This window comes from Planococcus citri, chromosome 2 (assembly GCF_950023065.1).
Source record: "Planococcus citri chromosome 2, ihPlaCitr1.1, whole genome shotgun sequence".
In the NCBI taxonomy this organism is placed as follows: Eukaryota; Metazoa; Arthropoda; class Insecta; order Hemiptera; family Pseudococcidae; genus Planococcus; species Planococcus citri.
In genome coordinates, this window is record NC_088678.1 from 7,611,488 (window position 1) to 7,635,393 (window position 23,906).

The 23,906-nt window shown below is 33.0% G+C and overlaps 1 protein-coding gene across 3 annotated transcripts; it reads right to left on the reverse strand.

Annotated features, from left to right (window-relative positions):
- Positions 1-395: 395 nt before the first annotated feature.
- LOC135834420 (sialin-like) lies at positions 396-23,906 on the reverse strand. 3 transcript variants are annotated; one of them, XM_065348291.1, is made up of 13 exons: positions 23,705-23,906; positions 22,487-22,625; positions 18,031-18,112; positions 17,298-17,410; positions 16,657-16,916; positions 16,345-16,581; positions 16,178-16,262; positions 15,863-16,083; positions 8,420-8,569; positions 8,178-8,310; positions 7,896-8,048; positions 7,215-7,300; positions 396-942 (listed from the first exon to the last, which is right to left on the reverse strand). In XM_065348291.1, exons 4-13 carry the CDS (start codon positions 17,371-17,373, stop codon positions 772-774), a joined length of 1,572 nt encoding a protein of 523 aa, XP_065204363.1. In that variant the 5' UTR covers positions 17,374-17,410; positions 18,031-18,112; positions 22,487-22,625; positions 23,705-23,906; the 3' UTR covers positions 396-771. The 3 variants fall into 3 exon arrangements, with proteins under 3 accessions (XP_065204363.1, XP_065204362.1, XP_065204364.1); XM_065348290.1 differs by having other exon boundaries at positions 22,487-22,681; XM_065348292.1 differs by lacking the exon at positions 18,031-18,112 and having other exon boundaries at positions 22,487-22,681.

Genomic DNA, 23,906 nt, shown 5'->3' on the forward strand with positions numbered 1-23,906 from the left:
ATATATCCATAATAAGTTATCTTTTATGAAAACAATCAGCGAGTTTTTGTGATTTAATTGTGTCTTTTATGTACATATGTAGCTCATCATCCAGTGGACCATGTCTCGTGGAAAATTCTGGTTGATGGATTGAAAGATCATGTCATTCGTAAAAGTCGAGATCATCTCGAAATAGTGATGACGGAATAGAAATGTCTCGATTTAAATTTACCTAAGCATTCGTAATGCAACTATTATAAGTGTAAATAAAACAAAGTTACCTATCTAACTATACAGTTGATAATGAAAAAGAACATTATGCAAATTTGCACGCGTCGAGCTAATCGCTCAATTATGCAAGTTGAGTACCTACCAAAGTAGCTACCAAATAATGAGAAAAATTCAAACTTTTCAAATGAGCTCGTACGTAGTTTATATTTATTCCATGAATTATTGATACAAGTTGATATTCACATAATATATATAAGAGAATCTTACGTCGTATTAAAAAACTTTAATAATTAAAAAAGTTGTACCTTAAAGTATTCGTAAAAGAAAGGTAAAAAGTACTTCAACAAAATAAGTAAGTAACAAGGACGCAATTGTTTACAAATTCGTAGTAAGGTAAACAAATAGGTACCTACACATTATTCGACTTGCGTATTCAAGAGGTAGGTTATAGGTAATTTACATCAACACACAGTAGATAGCTTTATATAAAAATACAAAGTAGGTATTGTACAATTTTGAAAGAAAAATCAAAATTTACTCATAAATACCCAATATTATTTTTTAAACGCTAATGGTGGGCTTTCGTTGAAGTTCAGATTTGTTCATTGGCGTAAGTTTCTTTTCATTCCAATATTGTACTTTGTCTGTGGCGTAAAAAAAGTATGGAATGAAGGTGAATATTCCTATGGCTGTAGAGAGTTGAAATAAATTCAACCACTGCTTGGGATTTGTCTGAAAAATACAAGAAAATTTATACAGTCTCAGTTTCATTTAAGGTCCTTCCCACAGGAGAATTTTTATCAGAAATATAGATTGGCAACATGTAATACTGTAATAGCAATGATTTGTCAACTTGTTAACGAAATTCAGAACTACCTACCTAAAACTCTTGAGAATTTTTCACATTGAATTCAAGTGAAAAATCCTAAAAAAAAAAAAAAAGGGCCTAAATCAAACTTTAGACCAGGTAGATCGAAAGATGAGGTTTTAAAACCCTCGTTATAACCACAACTTCAGCTGCTATAACGTTCAAGCTTGGATTTTTGACCTATCATTTCAAAAACAACCAGGTTTAGGGCATTTTGAAGCGTTCAGAGAGTTTGCATTTTTCTGCAGAAATTTCAAAGATCTCTTGGAAAGGTCAAAAATGAATTTTAGCACCAATATTTTATGTAGTTTATGGTTGTATAAAACACAAAAATAAATCACTCACTAAACAGGAAAAACTTGGCGAAATATGATTTTTAAGCTGATTTTTAGTAGTAGGGGTACCAAAGCGAAAATTATCAAAACAATGGCATCGCAAAAATATAAAATTTTTGCGATATTCCTTCGAAAGGAGACCATTTCCCGAGCCCGAAACCACCATTACATTTTTGAGATCGAATTGCAAAACCGATCCAGGGGTTCCCAAAGTTGTGAAAATTGAGCACCTCCGTTGTCATCTGTTTTGGCCAATAAATCCTAACCCAAGGAGGGTAGAGGGGTGCTCGTGGTCTCAAATAACTCGTATTGGATCACTCTTGAAATATCTACCCATGATTGTTCTCATTTAGTGATACCCAACATTTCAGTGGTTCCCAAAGTTGAATTTTTGTATTCCAAGTTTTTGAAGTCACGCATTCAAACGAATATTGTCAGTAAATGAATTTTGCAATCAAAAAATGTTTCTGATAAAAAATTTGCAAAATTTTATGACGATTTCAAAAATGTGTAATTTTTTTCCTTAGCATTGATAGGGGCCGAGGTGAGGGGGCTGGAACGTCAAAAAACGTGATCTAACAAAGTTACATCCAAACCTGAATCTGAATTTCTCACGAGGTTTTACCGTTGCACTGTTCTCTTCAGTTGCACTTAAGATTGTTCTCGATACACGCAACCACAATCCACTCCCCCACGCCTCACCCCCCTCGCTAGAGCTTCAATAACTACATAGGTACTAAAAGTGCCCTCCCTGAAATAGCTTCACTTATGAGGTTATGTTGCTGAAGTGTTGACTCCAAATGAACTTAAGATACCTCTCGATGCACTTGGCCATGATATCCCCCCTCCTTCTGTTACTGCTCCATTATCAATAAAAGTACATTTTTGAACTTGAAAGTTGTAATATTTTTACAACAAAATTATTCTATGAAATAAAATGAAAAAAGAAAAACAATAATTATAGGATAGGATTAGGGGTTGAAATACTGAAATAAAATATACATGTGTAGTGACAAGACAATCAGGCCTTTTTTGTATTTCCTTCTTTAGAGGACGCTAAATCGTAAATTGAAGTTGCAATTCCCCAATTTTCATAACCCTGCCTGGTGGCTGGCACTGTTTTGAGAAAAAAATCAGGGAGGTACCTAAAAAATATTTTGGAAAGTACATAATTATAAGCTTTTTGAAATGAAAAATTTTGGTCACTTTTTTTTGCTCTTCCGGTAATAACATTCCATAATTCGAAATTCTCAGTGTGGCAAACTTTATAAATTTTGTATTTGGATAATTTTGCCCTAAAAAAATTCAAAATTTTTTGAAAAAGTTACCAGCATTTTTTTTAATTCTTTCATTTTTTTAGTTTTGTTTGGCAATTTTTCGATATTTTCGAAATTTCCTTTTGGGAAAACTTCTACACTGCATCTCTCTACCGCACTCCCTCACAAAATAGGCTCCAGTGGAACTGGTGACAATATTTTATTCCACTCACTTTACCTCAAAAATGAAAGATGGATGAGATGTCTTTAAAAATAGAATTTTTAATCAATTTCAATTTTTTTTCAAACATTATTCTGCAACTCCAAAATCGAAAATTGAAATTCACATTTGCAGAGAAAAATCATACTGGACATCAATTTTCACAACTTTGGGAACCCCTGGATCGGTTTTGCAATTCGACCTCAAAAATGTAATCGTGGTTTCGGGGTCAGGAAATGGTCCCCTTTCGAGGAAATATCACGAAAATTTTATATCTTTTAAATCACTAGTAGTCGTTGGTATATGTTGTATATCAATTTCTGGCGTGAAATGCAATGTTGGGGTCAAAAGTGGACTTCGAGTGAATATGGAGGCTCAAGTGGGGGTGTGGGGGTTGATTGTGGATACGTGCATCGGAAAATACATATGTAAAGTTCGTTAATTAGAATCATCACTTCAGCAACATAAACCTCATAAGTGAAGCTATTTCAGGTTCAAACTGCACTTTTAGTAAGTATTGAGGCTCTAGCGAGGGGGGTGAGGCGTGGGGGAGTGGATTGTGGATGCGTGTATCGAGAACAATCTCAAGTGCAACTGAAGAGAACAGTTCAACGGTAAAACCTCGTGAGAAATTTGGATTCAGGTTTGGATGCAACTTTGTTAGATCACGTTTTTTGACGTTCCAGCCCCCTCACCTCGGCCCCTATCAATGCTAAGGAAAAAAATTACACATTTTTGAAATCGTCATAAAATTTTGCAAATTTTTTATCAGAAACATTTTTTGATTGCAAAATTCATTTACTGACAATATTCGTTTGAATGCGTGACTTCAAAAACTTGGAATACAAAAATTCAACTTTGGGAACCACTGAAATGTTGGGTATCACTAAATGAGAACAATCATGGGTAGATATTTCAAGAGTGATCCAATACGAGTTATTTGAGACCACGAGCACCCCTCTACCCCCCTTGGGTTAGGATTTATTGGCCAAAACAGATGACAACGGAGGTGCTCAATTTTCACAACTTTGGGAACCCCTGGATCGGTTTTGCAATTCGATCTCAAAAATGTAATGGTGGTTTCGGGCTCGGGAAATGGTCCCCTTTCGAAGGAATATCGCAAAAATTTTATATCTTTCCGATGCCACTCTTTTGCGATTTTGAAACGATAGACCGACATGGTACCCGTACTATAGTGTTTCATACAATTTTAAACTTTTTTTTCGCGTTTTTTCAGCAAATGCGATGTTACTAAGTTTTAATAGATTTTGTTGAAATTTCGTTGGTTTTTGGTAAATTTGGATGATTTTTGTTTTGTTTTTGGAATTTTCAGTAAATTTTACCAAATTTACAAAAATTTATTCAGTTTTTTTTTTTAAATTACTTTGTCCATGGATCCATTTTTCCATGTTCAACTTCCATTTCAAATTTTATATTTCAATTTCCAGGATGTCTCCTCCACGATTTCGTTTGATTTCCCAAAATTTTGATGTTTTAATTACAGATCAGATTTTTTTTGAACCATTTTGATTTGAAATTTCTACTTTTCTAATTTTTTTCTTCAGATTGAGAATATTTTTCATTTTTGAAGTCGAAATTTCAACTTTTAAATTGATGAGAGTTCGAGTGAAAATGACTTGAGGTCAATATTCGCAGTTGTCCCAATTCCTGGGAGGGGAGAGAAAGTTGTGAAAAAAAAACAGAAAAGACTCAGCCAATCCATAGAAAATCAAAAATTGTTCAATATGTCCAAAAATCAGCTTCTTAGAGCAGTTTGGTGGGGGAAAAACCGGTCTTTTGTGTTTCTTTAACCTTGAAAAATGTTGTTTCACACCCTCCCCTCCCCTCCCCTCCACCCATTCAAATTGACCTAGGAGGCTGTACGTCCGCAGGGATGCTCTAGATGTACCTTTCAAGGGTTTTGACTTTTCAACCCCTCCCCGCCCCTTTTCACCAACAAAAAAGTGGATTTTGCGTTTCAACATAGAACTTGCACGAAATTTTTCAAACCTTACAAAGGTAGATCGGAAGATCATGCAAAAATTCATCACCTGTCAAAATTTCAAGTGCACAAGTGCGTTTTTTGATTTTTGGTGAATTTTTAAAAATCCAATTTAGGCCAAAAATGAGGGGAAAAATCAAAATTTTACCAAATTGACCAAGAAAGCTGAAATTTGGGATATATCCTATTTTCGACATGCCAAATTCATTGGAAACAGTTTCAACCCGTTTTGAGCAGTTCTGAAGCCTCCAGCAGATTTTTGAAACTCGAAATTCCCACAAAATTCCATCAAATTGGAGTTGTAAAGCTGAAATTTATTCTAAAAACTAATTTCAATACTCTACGAAGTACTGCAGGTGAATTTCAAGTCGTTTTGGAGCCTCCAGCGACTTTTTGAAAATTCCTGAAGCCTCCAGCAGATGTTTAAAACTCTAAATTTTTACAAAATTTCATCAAATGGAGATGGAAAGCCGATATTTACTGTACATTCCAATTTTAACACCCTCTGAAAACGACTTCAGGTGGGCTCCAGTCATTTTAGAGCCTCCAGTGAATTTTTTGAAAATTACTGGAGCCTCCACTAGATTTTTGAAACCTAAAATTTTCCCAAAATTTCATCAAACTGAGATGGCGAGTCGAAATTCATTCTGCAAACTAATTTCAATACCTACGCTACGAAGTTGACTGCTGGTGGATTTCAAGTCGTTTTGGAGCCTCCAGCGACTTTTTGAAAGGTTATACGCCGTTTTTTTGGAAAATTGAAATTTCCTAAAAGTAGATGGAAGCTTCAAAATCATTTGAAACCACCATGTAGTCTGCGAAGTAAATTTCAGCTTGGCAACTCCATTTGATAAATTGTTGCGGGAATTTAAAGTTTCAAAAATCAACTTAATGCTCCAGTAATTTTCAAAAAAGTCGCTGGAGGCTCTAAAATGACTTGAACCCACCTGAAGTCGTCTTCAGAGTGTGTTAAAATTGGAATGTAGAGTAAATTTCAGCTTTCCATCTCCATTTGATGAAATTTTGTAAAAATTTCAAGTTTTAAAAATCTGCTGGAGGCTTTAGGAATTTTCAAAAAGTCGCTGGAGGCTTCAAAACGACTTGAAATCCACCTGCAGTACTTCGTAGCGTATTGAAATTAGTTTTTAGAATAAATTTCAGCTTTACAACTCCAATTTGATGGAATTTTGTGGGAATTTCGAGTTTCAAAAAACTGCTGGAGGCTCCAGAACAGCTCTAAACGGTTTGAAACAGTTTCCAATCGATTTGGCATGTCAAAAATAGGGTATATTCCAAATTTCAGCTTTCTTGGTCAATTTGGTAAAATTTTGATTTTTTCCCTAATTTTTGGCCTAAATTTGATTTTCAAAAATTCACCAAAAATCGAAAAACGCACTTTAGCACTTGAAATTTTGTCAGGTGATGAATTTTTGCATGATCTTCCGATCTACATTTGTAAGGTTTGAAAATTTTCATGGATCTGGGGGGGGAGGTTCAATTACTCCTATTGCCATATGCTGGACCATGAGTACTTATCTATCTATTTCGAAAAATGTATTTTGCCTGGGCCATTTGAAATTTCAAATTTCGATTTGTGGGTTCATTTGTTCGAGTTTTTTCACCAATTCTCAATGTTTCGTTATAACAGATTTATTTTTAATTTCAATCGTTTAAAAAAAATAAACGCAGCTGTTTAGTTTTTTCCTTGTTTTGTTTTTCTTCCATTTGAATTTAAAAATTGCTCAACGTCCAAGTTTTGACCCCCCCCTCCCTCCAATAGGGGTTTGTATTTTGCGGGAAAAACTGAAAACTCAATGTAGCATGAAAATTTTAGGAAGGTCGTTCACAATGGGTAAGTACTTTTCATAGGAGAAGGAATGTTGAATTGAAGTAGGTACCTACCTAATTATTCACACTTGGTCGTTTTTTTTTTTGGAAAAATGTGTACTTGACAAAAGTTGAAAAATTTTCATACGAACAGTTTTTTTAAATATCTCAAAAATTCGTCAAAAATACAAAAATGAAATTCAGTGCTTGAAATTTTGATTAAGGGGATTTTAACACATGCTCTTTCTATCCAGCTATGACTCGAATTCGTGCAAATTCTGAATCCAACAAGAGTTCCATTCAAAACAAATTTCAAACATGAAATGTCCCTAAGATAATTTATCTCGCCACTAGCAATAATGTTGAAATCGAGTCTAAATCCTCTTTATACCGCTTCATCCCCCCCCTCCCCAATCCACCAATAACGAAGCGTTCATTAGGCTATAGTAATATCACCAGCCTATCTTTATGTAGGTAGTTTAATCCTAGTACTTACCACATCAACTATCATAAAATTAACTAATACTGGACAGATGAAATTGGCGCTCATGTATATTAACTGACCGACTGCCAACGTTGGACCTTTAAAAAACCATACAATACGAATAAATATATATTAAATTCGGGCGATAAAAACGAAAACGTATTTTTATAAAGCGACGTAAATGATCGAGAGGAAAACAAATGTTGAATATAACCTTCATAGTTCATACATAATTCAACCAAGCAACTTTATATGTACGTATACTCGGTTTATTCTGGTTAAGTACCTATATAGCGACCTACACTTCTACATAGTCACAGTAAACATATTAAGCCTACTAACTATGGAAAAGTTGAAATTGAAAATTTTCGATAAATTATCGCAGACGAATAGCGACAGAGCGGAGTATGAAATTATATATATATAGAACAGCGTTTGGGAAAGTGATTGCTGAAAATAAAGCCTTATTTGCTCCAATCGATTAACTTTCATTCGCAGCGTTTTGTCATTAATCTATAGACTACCTCACCCTGCCTTCTTCCCTGGTTCCCCTGTAAATGTGCTTTGAAAAGTAGGTGGGTATAATGCGATATGTATGAATCAGATTTCAAGGTTATTTTTCACTTTTCACGCGGTAGCTTTATCGAAAACAAAAAGGCCATAATGAAGGATGCGGGGAGATTTTTTACGTACCAGCAAAATTTGGCGCGATATCTACGATAGAGGCGGCTGAACCGGAGGAACTGAAACTAAATAAGATCAATACTACGGTGCAGAGGATTGAGAATTCGAAAGCGCTTTTTGTGAAAACGACGAGGAGCAGCAAGAGCCCTGTGCCAACTTGACCTGTTTACAAGAGGGAATCGTTAATTAAAAAATTACATCATCATAATTATTGGTGTAGGCACAAAAAAAGGGCTGGAAAAAAGTTTACAAAATTCAGATATTTTTAAAAATAGGTAAGTACAAACTTACTCAAAAATGTAAACAACAATCGAACTCCAACCGTCGCCATGTATCTTTGTTTGATCATGTAATCAGCCAAACAACTGCTTGGTAGTGAGAAAGCGCAAGCAATCATGTAAGGGATACCACTAAAAACGCCATTCTGAAAAATTAAAGATTTATAAAAAAAAAAAAAAGAAATTAGGTAATTTTTTCAGCACCAAAGCCACTGATAATGGCATTATTGCTCAGAATATGTGATTGATACTCACTTTGTCGATTTGGATTTGAACGATATTTTTTAAATATAACGGAGAGTACAAAAAGATGACTGACATGATCCAAAATCGACCAAAATTCGATATGGAAATGGACCAGAAAATGGGCGAGAGCAGAATATCTCGCCACGGTGTTTGTAATTTCTGCAAAACCAAATTTAAATTTAAATTAAATTTTTAAAAATTGTGGAAATAAATTTTTACGTCAAATCAACACGATTTTGGGCTTGATTCTGTGATTTTGCTCATTTTTTTCAGCAGTTGAAGTTACTTATTACATTTATAATGACGAACTTTGGGGTCTATTATTGTGGTCTTAATGTGTTAAAATTTGCATCGATATAACGATATTCTTAAAATATCGAAATTATTGAAAAATGAATGAATTTTCAAGAACGAAAAAGTGGAAAAATTGGAAAAATTCTGGTAGAAACCCAGAAGTCAATGAAACATTACTTCAAATCCAGTGTAAATAATCACATAATTTAGCTCTTCCTTCCATCAAAGCACTAAAAGAGTAAAAAAGTTTCATTTTTAAATAAAAATTTTGAATTCCTATTGAATAAGAGTGAATTATAAGACGTATACCTGATAATTACATCGAATTTCTCCCCTTTAGCAATTTTATGTTGAAATATCGATATTTTCGATAAATTTTTGAATATATTGATCTCATCTATTGATACTTTTTTGAAAATGTCAGTACTATCAATGCCTTTTTGAAAATATTGATATTATTGATACTTTGAAGATATTGATGTTATTGATACTTTTTTGAAAATATCAATAGGTATCATTGTTACATATTTTTTTGAAAATATCAACACTTTTGTAGAAATATTGATATTAGTGATACTTTTGTGAAAATATTGATATTATCAATACTTTTGTGAAAATATCGATATTATCAATATGTTTGTGAAAATATTGATATTATTGATACTTTTGTGAAAATATTGTAAAAATATCAATATTATCGATACTTTTGTGAAAATATCAATATTATCGATATGTTTGTGAAAATATCGATATTATCTATACGTTTGTGAAAATATCGATATTATCAATAATTCTGTGAAAATATCGATATTATCGATAATGTTGTGAAAATATCGATATTATCGATACTTTTGTGAAAATACAAGTATCAATATTATCGATACTTTTGTGAAAGTATTGATGTTATTGATACTTTTTTGAAAATATCAATAGGTATCATTGATACTTGATACTTTTTTGAAAATATCAATATTATTGAAAATTTTTGAAAATATTGATATTATCGATACTTTTGTAAAATTACCAAAATTATTGGTACTTTTGTAAAAATATCGATATTATCAATAATGTTGTGAAAATATCAATATTATGGATACTTTTGTGAAAATATTGATGTTATCGATACTTTTTTGGAAATATCAATAAGTACTACATTGATACATACTTTTTTGAAAATATCAACACTTTTGTAAAAATATCAATATTATTGATACTTTTGTGAAAATATTGATATTTTAGATGCTTTTGTGAAAATATCAACATTATCAATACTTTTTTGAAAATATCAATAGGTATCATTGATAGGCAGAGTTGGCGCGATTCCTCGGTTCGTCAGAATCGGATTCCTGAATTACGATTCCCATACCTGAGAGAATCGGGATTCTCCACTCTCGATTCTTTCACAGAGTGAATCCGGTTCTGAATCCGATTCTTTAGCGGTTCTCGATTCCCTCCGATTCCGATTCCCAAATACTAATTTTTTTCAACTTCAGGACTTGACAAATGAATTTTAAATGAAATCAGTAATTTCCCCAACTAGGTATATGATCATTTTTCATGTTCTATTCTTTCGTTTGTGGCTGTGAGTAGGGAATTGCAGAGAATCGCGAGGGCGCGATTCTCCATTAAAGAGAATCCGATTCTTGCATTGCGCGATTCTTTCACTGCATAGAATCACTGATTTGCAATATTATCACACAACAGCCAATCTTTAAAAAAATGTCACCAGTCTCAAACTACAAAATGCAAATGCATCACTAAAAGCCATTAAAAACAGTGCATTTTACTGTTTCAACACGTGAATAATACCTGCAAGGAATCGCAGGGAATCGAGAAGGTGCGATTCTCTATAAAAGGGAATCGGATTCCTGCGTTTTCCGATTCTTTCGACTTGAAGAACCGCGATTCGAATCCGATTCGAATCGTGAGAATCGGATTCTTTCTCGATTCTTTCGCGCGATTCGAATCGCGCCAACTCTGTTGATAGGTACTTAATACTTTTTTGAAAATGATCAATACCTATCATTGATACTTTTTTAAAAATATCGATAGGTATCATTGATATTTTTTTGAGAATATGGATTATGGCAATACATTTTTGAATATCTCGATATTATTGATACCTACTTTTGTGAAAATATTTATGTCATTGACACTTTTTTGAAAATATCAATATTGTCAATACTTTATTGAATATATTGATATCATCAATACTTTTTTGAAAATATCAACATCATTTATACTTTTTCAAAAAATATTGATATTACCTATTAGAGCTGAAAACAGTACTCGCTGACAATGGGTATCTATCGTACCCGTATTGTAAATTCTCGCTAGTCGCTGGTAGCGAGTAGCTACTTGGAAAAATTTCACACCGGTTCACATTATAATGTGTATCGAGTTGAATTCGTTGCTGGTGTACCGGGGTGACATCATCATTGTCATCAATCACTGTCAAACGACAGGTGTCGCAGCGTAACTCCTCCCACTTATGCACCAATAGTGGGGGAGCGGCATTGCGATGTGTGTTATGACTCATGCTGTACGAGAGCCGATAAAACCGGATCGTTCTCGCTATACGCTACTATCTGGTATCTGACTCAACTCGTTACCTGCCCTAGCGGGTTCAGCCGGTATTTTACCCCGATACCGGTTAGTGAGTAGCGTAACCGTTTTCAGCTCTATTACCTATCTATATTTTTTGGAAAATATCAATATCATCCATACTTTTTTAAAATAAGTATATCGATATCATCAATACTTTTTGAAAAATATCAATATTATCACTACTTTTTTGAAAACATTGACATCATTGATTCTACCCGATTAGCGCAGTGGCAATTATTTTTGTCATTTTTACTGCCACATTGGCATTTTCGAGTATAAAATTGGCACCTACGAAATAGAAAATGAAGGTAAGAGAAAATTGCCACAGAAATGTCAAAACATTGCCACGTATTTTATTTGCGCATGCGCATTTCGCTGTGGTTGGCAATAAAATGTCAAAAAATTGGCGATAACTTCCTTAGAAGAACATTGTCAACATTTTGGCAATTTTTTGCCAATATCAGCATCATGCGCTTGCGCAAGACATTACAGATGCTATTTTTTTTTTTTTTACAATTCAGTTGAAGCGCTACAAAAATTCAAGTGTATGTTTCAGTGCTCAAAATTTTGAGGCATTCATTGAAATAATTACTTAGTATATTTTGGTGGTTTCAAAGTTTAAAATTAAACTAAAATCATAAGTACTAGAATGGATTTTTTTAGAATCCAATTAAAAATAAGAATTTTTCATTATTTTTAAATTGATTTTTTTGGTTTTTACTATAGTTTTTCTTTCAAAGTAGGTACCTATTTCAATTTTTTCCAATTTCAAAAAAAATCACTACACTCAGCCAAATTCTGTAAAAAAAAAAAGCAAAAACAAAAAAGAACAAATGCGAAATATTTTGCGAGGTAGGTACCTATTTTATAATATTTTTAAATTCACAACAATCACTGAAATTGAAAAAAAAAACGGAAAAGAAAGGTCAATTTTCAACCAAAAAAGTCCCCCTCCCCAAAAAAGGTGCTTTTTTTGAACTTTCTGAAAAAAAGTTCTCCACAGTCATTGCCAATTTCGAAAAGGAAACAATTTAATTTAAAATAATATTTGAACCGAATTATCAAAAAAATCTAAGCAGAATAATTTTTAGAACAAAAATTCTGAAGCTAAATTCAAAAATATGTACTTACTTAATTTTTGAAAAAATTACTGCAAGCAGCCACTTAAATTTCGAAACCCCCCCCCCTCCCACCCACAAAAAGTTTTAATTTCAATACCTAGCACCTAATTCTAATTTAAAAATTTTTGAGAATAGGCTGACCACGAAACATGAAAAAATTATAATAAAAATTGATACTTAAGTATGACTGAAAATATGACATTAAAAAAAGTGGGAACTCAAGTAACTGTTTAGGAAAACATATTTTTGTTTATTTTTTAATTTTTTTACTCTACAGTAATAAATAAAAAGATAGGTAATAGATTTAAAATTGTTTGAAAACAATTAAAATTGTATCAGTAACTTATTTTTTTAACCAATTAGGTTATGTGGATTGAAAAAAATTGCAGTGAAACCAAAAATTGTAAAGCTGAACCAGGGCTGGTGGAACGGAACAGAACGGAACAAATAAACGGAACAATAAACAAATCAGGAAAAAATCTTATTCAGAACGGAACGGAACGGAACGGAACGGAACGGAACAGAACAAAATGAACAAAACCAGAACAGAACAAATAAGATAACGAAGTGTTCTTGAACAGAACAGAACAGAACAAAACAGAAAAAAAATGGAACGGAACGGAACAGAACAGAACAAATTTCAGCTTTCCAAATTCCATCTTCATTTGGTAAAATTTAGTGGAAATTTCGATTCTCAAAAGGTCAATAATCTGCTGGAAGGTTGCAGAAAATGCAGAATTGCTCAAAATGGCTGAAAATCATTTTCAATTGATTCGGCGGGACAAGATTACCTATAAGAAGTAGCTCATTCCAAATTCTTTAATTTTTTTCTCATTTTGGGACCAAATTTGAGTTGAAAAAAATTAAATTCATCTAAAAATGAGAAACAAAATGCACTTCAGTTTTTGAAATTTTCAGAATTTCGGATGGTGTCAAATTTTGCATGTTAATTTGTTCATTCAATGATTTGATCTAGCTTTGCCTAGTTCAATTCAAAAAAATTGCTGCCAGGTAGGACTAGGATTCCCCCCCCCTTGTTAAAACGGAATGGAACAGAACAGAACAAACGGAACAGAACAGAACAAATGGAACGGAACGGAACAGAACAGAACAGAACAGAACAGAACAGAATGGAACAAAAAATTATGAGCAAAACGGAACAGAACAGTAAAAATGCGAAGTGATTTGTTCAGGAATGGAACGGAACAAAACGATCGTTTCGGTTTTCGGTCACCAGCCCTGAGCTGAACTCGGATATTTTTAAAATTTCATTTTACAAAATAATTTTTTCCAAATCAATGAAAATAAAAAAGTCAATTCACAAAATTTATTCAAAAAATTAAAAAAAAATAATTTCAATTTAATTGATAAGTATTACTTAATTTTTTTAAATTGATTTTCTTATTTTTATTTTATTTCTCAAAATTTCTGAATTTAGATTAAAAATTTTTGGTTTTACTAAAATTTAAAAAAATCCACTTCACGGAATTTTTTACAACAAAAAACATTCATAAATTTTTTTGACATAGCCTAAATCAAAGCAATTAATAACAGGAGCCTCAAGCAAATTATGAGAATTCATTTTATGCCCAATCCTTCTCGTAGCATTGGTAGCTGTAGGGTTAGACGTAGGGTTTTAGGTGCAGGAGAACACAGGTTCAAACCCCCCGTAGGTCAGGAAATTTTAGTAATATGTTATAGGTAGGAAAAATGAAACCCCTTGAGAAGGTACCTCTTCTGCAGTCAAAAAGCAAAAATAAGCAACCCTTCCCTTCATTTTTGATTTTTGAAATTTAAAATTCAAAAATGTAACTGTTATTTTGAAAATAAGAGTAATTGGCAAAAATATTGCCTCTGTTGGCAATTAGTTGGAAAAATGAAATGTACGTAATTGAAAGAAATATTGCCTCTGTTGGCAATTAGTTGGCAAAATTTTTTCCAACAAATTGTCAAGTTGGCATTAAATAAAGCGTTTTCATTGGTGGAGATTTTTACCAACTTCTTGCTTTTTTTTGCCAAAAGTCCAAAATTGGCAGTTGGCAATTTTATTGCCACCGAGCGCTAATCGGGTACTTTGCAAATATCAATATTATCAATACTTCTTTGAAAATGAAATTATCGATACAGTTTTTGAAAATATCGATATCATTGATACATCTTTGAAAATATCTATATTGACTATACTTTTTTGAAAATATCAATACTTTTGTGAAAATATTGATGTTATCAATACTTTTTTGAAAATATTGATATCATTGATACTTTTTTGAATATATCAATATCATTGATGCTTTTTTGAAAATATCAATATCATTGAGACTTTTTTGAAAATATTGACATCATTGATACTTTTTTGAAAAATATCGATATTATCTATATTTTTTGAAAATATCAATACCATCCATACTTTTTAGAATATATCGATTTCATTGATACTTTTTGAAAAATATCAATATTATCAATACTTTTTTGAAAACATTGACATCATTGATACTTCTTTACAAATATTGATATTATCAATACTTCTTTGCAAATGATATTATCGATACAGTTTTTGAAAATATCGATAAATTATCTATACTTTTTTTTAAATATCAACATATTTTTGATAATTTTTTGAAAATACATCGACATTTTTGATATTTTTTTTGAAAATACCAGTATTATTGATATCTAGGTATATTATCAGCAGGTGCCTTTTTTAAAAATATTGATATTAACAATATTGAAAAATGAATATGTATTGAAAATTTGATATCGATATTTTTAAGAATGAAAATTGGAAAAATTGAGAATATGTTGATGAAAAATTTAATGATCCGACTCATCGCTTTCCCATTTTGGTCCTTTGAACTTTTAAAAGTTCACCAAAAATCGAGAACTGAATTTCAGCACTTGAAATTTCGGCTGGTGGTATATTTTGGAGCCCTCTATCAATGTCCATTTATGACATCATGTTTCGAGCAAAAAACGTTTCCATGATTCTAACAGTTTAGAATGTTTTCAATGGAGACATTGATTCTGATCCTGAAAATCATTTGACCCTAAAATCAAAAATATCCCCCAATAACATCCACGGAAAAGGATTGAGCTCAAAATTTCAAAAATATCCACAAAATGGGACTTTTGAAATGTACTTGTATGTTTTCACAGGAATCGATTCTCGATTTCATAACTGCATATCACCAAAATCAAAATTTTTTCATCAGTTTTACCATTGAAAAGGTGTCATTCCTATTAAAAATATTTTTGTGATCAAATTTTTAAAAATTTTACCAAAAATCAATCAAATAAATTCAAGTAGGTAGCTGAAATTATGACAACAAGAATTTTGGAATAGGTAGGTAAACTCATTCAAAAAATGCAAGTGTTATTTAAATCAGAGCCAAATACATATTTTAGGCATCTAAATAATTTTCTGGTTAAATACCTCGTCTTTTGGAGCTACGTTCTGACGTTTCGACTGAATTAGCTTCAGTTCAGCTTCGGTAATACTAGGATGATCTTCGGGATCATCGTAAACGTTCCACAGCCAGCAAATACACCAAATCGTGTTCAACGTTCCAGTCAAATAGAAAACACTTCTCCATCCGAAAAAGCTAATCACATATCCGAGCACAATGTACGATAATCCAACACCCATGAAGTAACCTAAAAAGCGAAATTACCATCTTTAGTGACAAATTCCACATGGAGAGCTACATAGGTACCTAGAGATACGATAGCTGGAGTGTTTTTTTCCTACCATAAGTAGCTGATAAAAATCGATTCCTTTCCAATGGAGGGATCCACCTGCCTACTATTCCGTAAAAAGCTGGCCATGTTACACCCTGGAAACAAATTGAAATAAGTCATTGTGGGTTTTGGGCAGTAATTTACTTAGGTACCTACACCACTCAGGGTCCAACTAACCTCAGCAAACCCTTGAGCAGATCTCAGAATCAAAACGTAAATGGAATTATTGGAAGCAAGCACAGGTATCAGCAATGAACCGATACCACAGATGAACTGACCATAACCAAAAGTCTTCGTGGGTCCGAATCTGCTAATGAATACACCCGAAATACCAGAGCAGATGAAATACGATAGATAAAATCCAGTTTGTAGGTTATTTTGTTGTCTGGTTGTCCAATTGAATTCAGGTGGTTCCTTCGTAAAGAATTTCATAAATTAATGAATTCTGAAACCAGGTGCAAATGCAACCTTTTCGAGGTGAATACCTACTTGAGGGATGGGTGGGATCGTAATGGGGGGCAATGAAATCGGTTTGGGTGCCGTTGATGTTCTATTGGCAGAGGAAATCACTGAGATATTTTGAACAGATAAGTTTTGTGGAAGAATGGATGACAAATTTGGCGCACTTTTGACGACATCTTGACGAGCCATAGCTAAAAGAGCAATATTCAAGTCCGTCCGCAGCATGTAATTGACCATGAAACCAGCGAAACTCAAGATGTACAGTTTGACTCGAACTTGCATTTTTTCTGAATCAAAATAAATTGAAATAAAATTTTTTCTTCTACTTACTAATACTAACATTTTCTCAATTTTAAAAAAAATTAATTATTGATCAAGGGAGCTAGAGAAAGTGCCATCTAAAAATACGTTTTTTCTTCTCCTCTCCTTCCCACCTCTCTCCTTCTCTCAAACTTTTCAAAGCGAATACCTACGTCACATCAAATACACAGAGAGATAATCGAGAACTCTAAATTGATAAATTTTTGCTCTCGAATCGAAGGTATTCGCTAATTGAATTCGAGGTCTCATCACTCATCGGGCAGATTAGATAATCGGTTAAAATTACGTATTATTAATACGATATTAAGTAATTGAACTAAGCACACGAGCCGAGTATGGGTACTTACGAGGTTTACGTGATTGAGATTTTGTGTCAGCTGAACGTGATTCTTTATCGGAGCGTAGATTCGATTTTATCAACATTTCTGTCAAAAGGAACGTTCGCCTGATTGATGAAAATCTGCAACAATCCAACAACGCACATTATAGACTCTGCTGTTGATTTCATTCGAACATATTATCGATCCTGAGATTTACTGAAAACTTTGGCGTACCATAGCGAAAAGCTCACTTTACTATCTTCTACATTACGTACAATTTTGCGATGAAAATTTCATCTGACAAGAGTCGAAAAAAGTCACCAATTTGGTCAATTTTTGCGAACATTCCACCGCAATAAAAGTGCAAAAAAAATTTCGCTTGGTGTGAGGTGACGATGCCATCGAAGACATCGTCTGTTCGTAGACATACGGACGCGTGGATTTGATTAAAAACACCTACTTTGAACATAGGTACGATAGTTAAAGGTAAAGGTACATTTACGTCGATTTATCAACGTTATTTGAGTACCATTCATGCGATGATAATTAATGATACGATAGGTGGATTAGGTAGGTACGTATTAAGGGTTTATTTTTGATACGAGTACTTGGCCTACGTTGTATTGTAGCTTTGTAGCCTTTGGCCTTTGAAAATTAGGTTTTTCTTTCTTTTTCGATTTGTTTTTCTTTATATTATCTAGAGGTACCTACTTTTTATGGAAAGATTAAGTGAGGGAAAGGTTTTAGAGAGAAAACTTACCGAGGTTTGGATGTTTTCGAGATGTGGATTGAGTAGGTAAGAAATTCGTAAAATCTTGATATTGGATGTTTGATTTATCAACCTGGAAATAAAACGAGATATTTAAGTACGGTTTACTCAATATATGGAATTGAGATAAATGGGTAGATAATATCATGGTCATAAGGGTGGCCGGTTTTCGTCAAGTACATAGTTCAAAGAGTCCACAGGATGTCCATAAAATACGTATGAACCTACAAGTTTACATTTTTTTTTTCGATGTATTTGAATTTTAATGGGTATCTTTTTTTACCAAATTTTTAAATAGGGTATTTTCTCCTGGGAGATGCCTCATTCTCCAGAAAAACTTTTCAGTCGAACAAAACTGGATCGAAAGTTCATGTGAAAATACCCAGACCCACCTAACATAATTTTTGGTGCTAAAGTTCACTTTCTAGTGAATGTTTAAGAATAAATTGTGGGTAAAAAATGCATTAAAAAAATTTAAACCTAATGTAAATTGATCTAGAACGCTCAAATTTTGATAGTACCCCTCTTTTGACGCCCAAAAATGATTGGATGTGGTTTTGAGCTATTTCGAGAGATTTTGGAGCCTTCATGTAGCAGATTTTTGAAAATTAAAATTTCCACAAAGTTTTTCCAAATGAAGTTGATGAGCTGAAATTTACTCTGTATCCTAATTTCAACATGCTGAGTCGACTAGGGATGTTTTCAAACCATTCTGGAGCCTTCAGTCATATTTTGAAAATTCCAGGTTTTTCAAAAAGTTTAATAAAAGTTGCGCAATTTCAATTTAGGATATATAAACTTGATTGGAGCTCTGGTTGGTCACATACTGATTGGTATTTAAATCGCCTTCAATGGACTCAGCATGTTTAATTTGTGATTGAGTAAAATTTTGTGGAAATTTCAACTTTCTAAAATGTTCTGGAGGTTCTAGAACTGTTCAAAATGTAGTTCGCAACTTTCTTGAATTGAAAGGGCTCGAACTGAATTTCAACCTTCTCGTAAGTCAGTTCGATGAAATTTTGATTTTTCCCCCTACTTAATTTGATCAAACATGTTCAAAAATTCTCCAAAAAATGCAATTAATGCGCCAGAAAATGGCATGCAACTGGTCAAGTAAGTCACTAACAAGCACCAATTGCTATTTAGACTGATTTTATGGCATTTTTTGGAGAACTGGAATCTCCGAAATGTCAGAACAACTCCAAACCAGCTCCAATTAACTCAGTATGTCGAAAATTATGACCGACATAGTTTCCGATCTATTCAAAGAGGGGAGGGAGTGTCTAAAATTGGACACATTCCGAAATTTCAGGTTTATAACTCAAAATTATGACCACTTGCTCAAGAAATTCCAATTTTTTTCACATGTTTGGACAAAATTTGATTTTCAAAACATTCATCAGAAATCTAAAAATGAACTTTGGCACCTAAAAGTTTGACTAAGTATAGTTGCTTGGCGATCTTCAACCACTTTTCTGTCATTGAAGTAACCCATCCCTCTCCCTTTTGCAAGACATCATTTTTTCAGATTGCACATTTTCTTGACATAAATTTTATTGTTATTCAAAAAGTTGTTTAAAAAAAGAAGTAGTGGTACATATAATTTAATTTTAATCAATTTAATTTAATTTTAATAATTTTTCAAAAAAATTTCAAAATTAATATTTTTATTTATTTTTTTGCTTTTAATTCATCTTAGGCAATTCAATTTCTTTATTCATTTTCATTTCTTCTTCAACGTATTTCGATTAATTAGTATCTTTTTGATGAGTCTGGAGAAAATCTTTCAATAAAATTTCAAAACAATTTTGATCTTACGCATTAATTTTTTTTTTTTTTGAAACAAATACGAAAGGTTTGTGGCAAACATGGGGAGAGACACATATAAACTAAAACCAAAACTGTACAAAATAATCAAAAGAATATCGGAAGATGATGTACACAGAGCCAACATTGCCCCACCAGACTGTGAAAAAAAAAATGGTCGAATACTATGCGAACCTATGGAGTGATCCCCACAACAAAATTGAATGGCAAATCATGAGGAGAAAAAGTATGAGCCATTCTCTTGGGAAGAGCTAGATGGAGCCTTGAAAAGTTCCAGAAATGGAAAAGCCCCAGGCAGTGATAAATTACCAACCGACTTATTCAAGAACGCCACAATAACCATTAAGAAGAGACTGCTAGCTTTCTACAATAAAATACTATCAGGTATGACCATACCAGAAGACTTCTGCACTGCAATTGTAATACCCATCTTCAAAAAAGGAGACTGAAATGAGCCAGGAAACTACCGTGGAATCAGCCTACTAAATGCTGCCTACAAAATACTTGCAAAGATGCTAGTGAGAAGAATCGAGAGCCATGTGGAGCCAATAATATTGGAATGCCAAAATGGATTTTGAAAGGGAACATCATGCATAGATGGGGTATATGCAACAAAGCTGCTGATGGAAAAGAGACAAGAATATAACCTAGAGACCCACATGTGCTTTGTTGATCTAGAGAAGGCGTATGATGGAGTACAAAGGATGAAGTTGTTCGAAATCCTGAGGAAAATCGAAGTGAATGAACAAATAGTACGCCTAATTGAAGACATATACACGGATAATGTAATAAGAGTAAGATCTGGAAACATGTCAGAAGCAAAGAAGATAAGAAGAGGAGTAGGTAAGACAGGGATGCCCAATGTCATGTAGTCTGTTCAACATCTACTTTGATGACATGATTAAAGAATGGCTGAAAACTAAGCCAAAAGAGCTAGATATCATCGACACCCATGTCAATACCCTGCTATTTGCTGATGATCAGGTGGTCTTTGCTGACAACGAAGATGATTTGCAGAGAGCTATGTACAACCTTCAGAAAGTACCTAGCTGATAAGTACGGAATGAGAATCTCGTCGTCAAAAACAAAGGTGATGGCCTTCGAGGGGAGAGAGCCTATACGCAGTAAAATCGTTGTAAATAGACTGCCAGTGGAACTAGTTAAAAACTTTAAATATCTCGGATGTGAGCTGCTATATGAAGGAGAAGTTGACGCACAACTTCAGATCAGTAAATTCCTGAGAGCAAGCGGAGCTATAAACCGAGCCATACCTCCAAGAAAAGTCAGAGCCAAAACTCGAATAAGAATCTACAATATGCTGGCAAGACCAATGCTGCTGTATGGAAGTGAAACATGGACAATGAGAAAGGATATAAAAAGCAAAGTAACTGCAGTGGAAATTGGAAATGAGATTCAGGCAAGCCACAGCAGGTTATACTAGACGAGATAGGAAAAGGAACGGAGACATCCCGAAGGAGCTAGGAGCAGAGCCAATCATTGGACAAGTGAAAGATTACAGAAAGAAATGGCGAAAACACGTTGGCAGAATGCCTGATGAACAGTCCCCTCAAAAAGTCAAAAAGTACACTCCAACTGGTAGGAGGAGTAGATGAAGACCAAAGAAAAGACTGGATGATACATCGGCGAGCAATTCTTCTACATTTTCCCAGATGGGCTGAACAGCTCACCAGGTCAAAGTTTATGCATTAAAAAACAATTTTAGATATTTTTTGTCAGATGAATTTTTTCACGTTTTTTTTGTTTTTCACCTGGTTTTTTGCATTAAAATGTTTTCTAATTAAGTAACAAAATATTAAATATCATTTTTATAAAAGTGATCTTCTTTCATTTTTTTAAATTTTTTGGGATTTTTTATAAACGTTTTGAGTACTTTTTTCCGATTTTTTCATATGTTTTTTCAATCTGTGAAATTCTTTTTGACGTACTATCCATTTTATTTAATTCCCTGTTTTTGGATAAATCATTCTTTTACTTGTTTTTTTTTTTTTTTTTTTTTTTTTTTTTTCAAATTCTGTGAGTACCTTTTTGTGTCTGCAAGTTGGGGAAAAAATCAATCTAATCAACGTTTGTCTAGGTACTTTTTGATGAACTAATCTCTTTCCCTTTTTTGGTTAACATGTATGCCAACTTTTTTTCTTGAATGACATTTTGCCCCTTCAAATTTCAAGATGGGCAACACATTCATCTGAAGTGTTTTCTATGGTCGCATTCTCTTACTTTCTGATCAAAACTAAGTAATTTTTTTTCACCTACCTATCACATTTTCATACAATCAAATGGCCTTAGAAATGCAACCCGCACGACTTGATGAGCATACTGTAGCCTCGAGAACTATAAATTTCTCATGAATGGAATATTTCACGCAACATGGCGGGGACAATCGACTGACGAAATTTAATATCAACGCGTATTATTCCGGCGTAGTAATAATATAAAAGAAAAATCCTCGCCTCGCTTTTCTCTCATCGTTTTACTATTTTATCTATTCATTTGAAAAGCCAGCGAGGCGCCACCTTTGGCGAAAACTTGTACGATAATGAAAAGCACCCAAGCACCACACACCACACGACGTAGGGATATACAGAACAGGATATCTTACCTTTCGCTTTGTAATTAAATTCGAACTCGATAATAAGAATAATAGAAGGTACGAATTATTATCGTTGCGAATGCGGAGGAATAAATTTAAAACAACGTACGAACTAGAATTAGAAGCTGGGTGATGTCGCATAGGTCACCTGAAAAATGAGCGAATTGTTAAGGTGGCGGTGATTGTCGCTGGATCGATTTAATCCTGTAATTAGTGAAATTCGTCAAACAGTAATAACGAATAAGGCAATTAATAAAAATAGGGAGGTAGGTAGCTTATTGAAGTTTTTTTTTTTTTTTTAATGAAATGGTTATAAGCCATTCTACGTTCGAGCAATACATTGCTTCGGAAATTTAAAATTATCGATGCAAAATAAAGTGAGAAAGTTTCTTATTAAGAGTTCGTGGAGGGTCAATGCACGAAAATTCAATCAATTTTGCCAATCTGATCGGTTATGTAATCAAAATGTGAGATATGATGCTGAAGATCGAGGTCGTTTCAATGATTTATAATTTATTAGATTTTTTTCAGAACAATTATTTTAATGAATTAAATTTTCGAGAAGTGATTTACTTATTTGATTTTTTAAATTGATAAGGGTCGTCAAAATTACTTCAACTTTTGAGTGGGTGAAACAGAAAGGGAATCATAAAAGGAATTTTTGAGAACTATTGCCATTTTAAAATTGAGAAAATTTCTAATTTTCGTGAGGTGATTTAGATCATGTCGAAAAATGGGCATTTCTGACTTCGAATATTTTTCTTTTAGTCGAAATAATATCGCATTATCTTATTTTTCTTTTTGAAAAATAATTTTTCATTTTTTTGAATTTTTTCCTCATTTCGTTTTTTGGTTAAAAATTGTGAAAATTTCACATGTCCCTAAATAAAATTGCAAAAAAATTGCAAAAGTTGATCAAATGAAAAATTTACAACTTCAGGTTTATTGATCTAAAAAGGCTCTACTGCAAGATTTTTAGAACCCCTGAATGTTTTGAAAATGTATGAACAGAAATTATCTCTACGATTGATAAGAAATCATCATCTTTATTCGCTCAATTTAAATGTCTGTTTTTTGAAAAGTGAATTTGAAATCTACCAAATAATTTTTTTCCTTCAAATTTGCATTTAAAAAAAAGCCCAATCTAGGCATTTTTTCAGATATTTACAAGTAGGTAAAATTTCCAAATTGAAGAATAATATCACTATAAGTTTAAGTACAACTTACCAAACGCCTTCTGTATGATTGTCGAATGATTTTAACCAGTTTAAAAAATTAAATCGCATCAACTGCAGCAGCATTTTTAAATTTTTATGGGTTGTTTTTGACAAATTTAAGATATTATCTTAGTGGTCATAATAAACCGGTCGCAAAAATACAAAGTGCACGTGAAAGGTTTGAAAAGTCGTAATGAACTAAGTAATATAGA

What these genes read in the sequence shown, in the direction of transcription:
- LOC135834420 (XM_065348291.1), bottom strand. Translation starts at nt 17,373, where the DNA reads ATGTTGATAAAATCGAATCTACGCTCCGATAAAGAATCACGTTCAGCT. An exon ending in ACGTAGCTCCAAAAGACGAG is followed by an intron (nt 8,570 to 15,862) that starts GTATTTAACCAG and finishes TTGGTTTTGCAG; the next exon opens with AAATTACAAACACCGTGGCG. An exon ending in TATCGCGCCAAATTTTGCTG is followed by an intron (nt 7,301 to 7,895) that starts GTACGTAAAAAA and finishes GGTTTTTTAAAG; the next exon opens with GTCCAACGTTGGCAGTCGGT.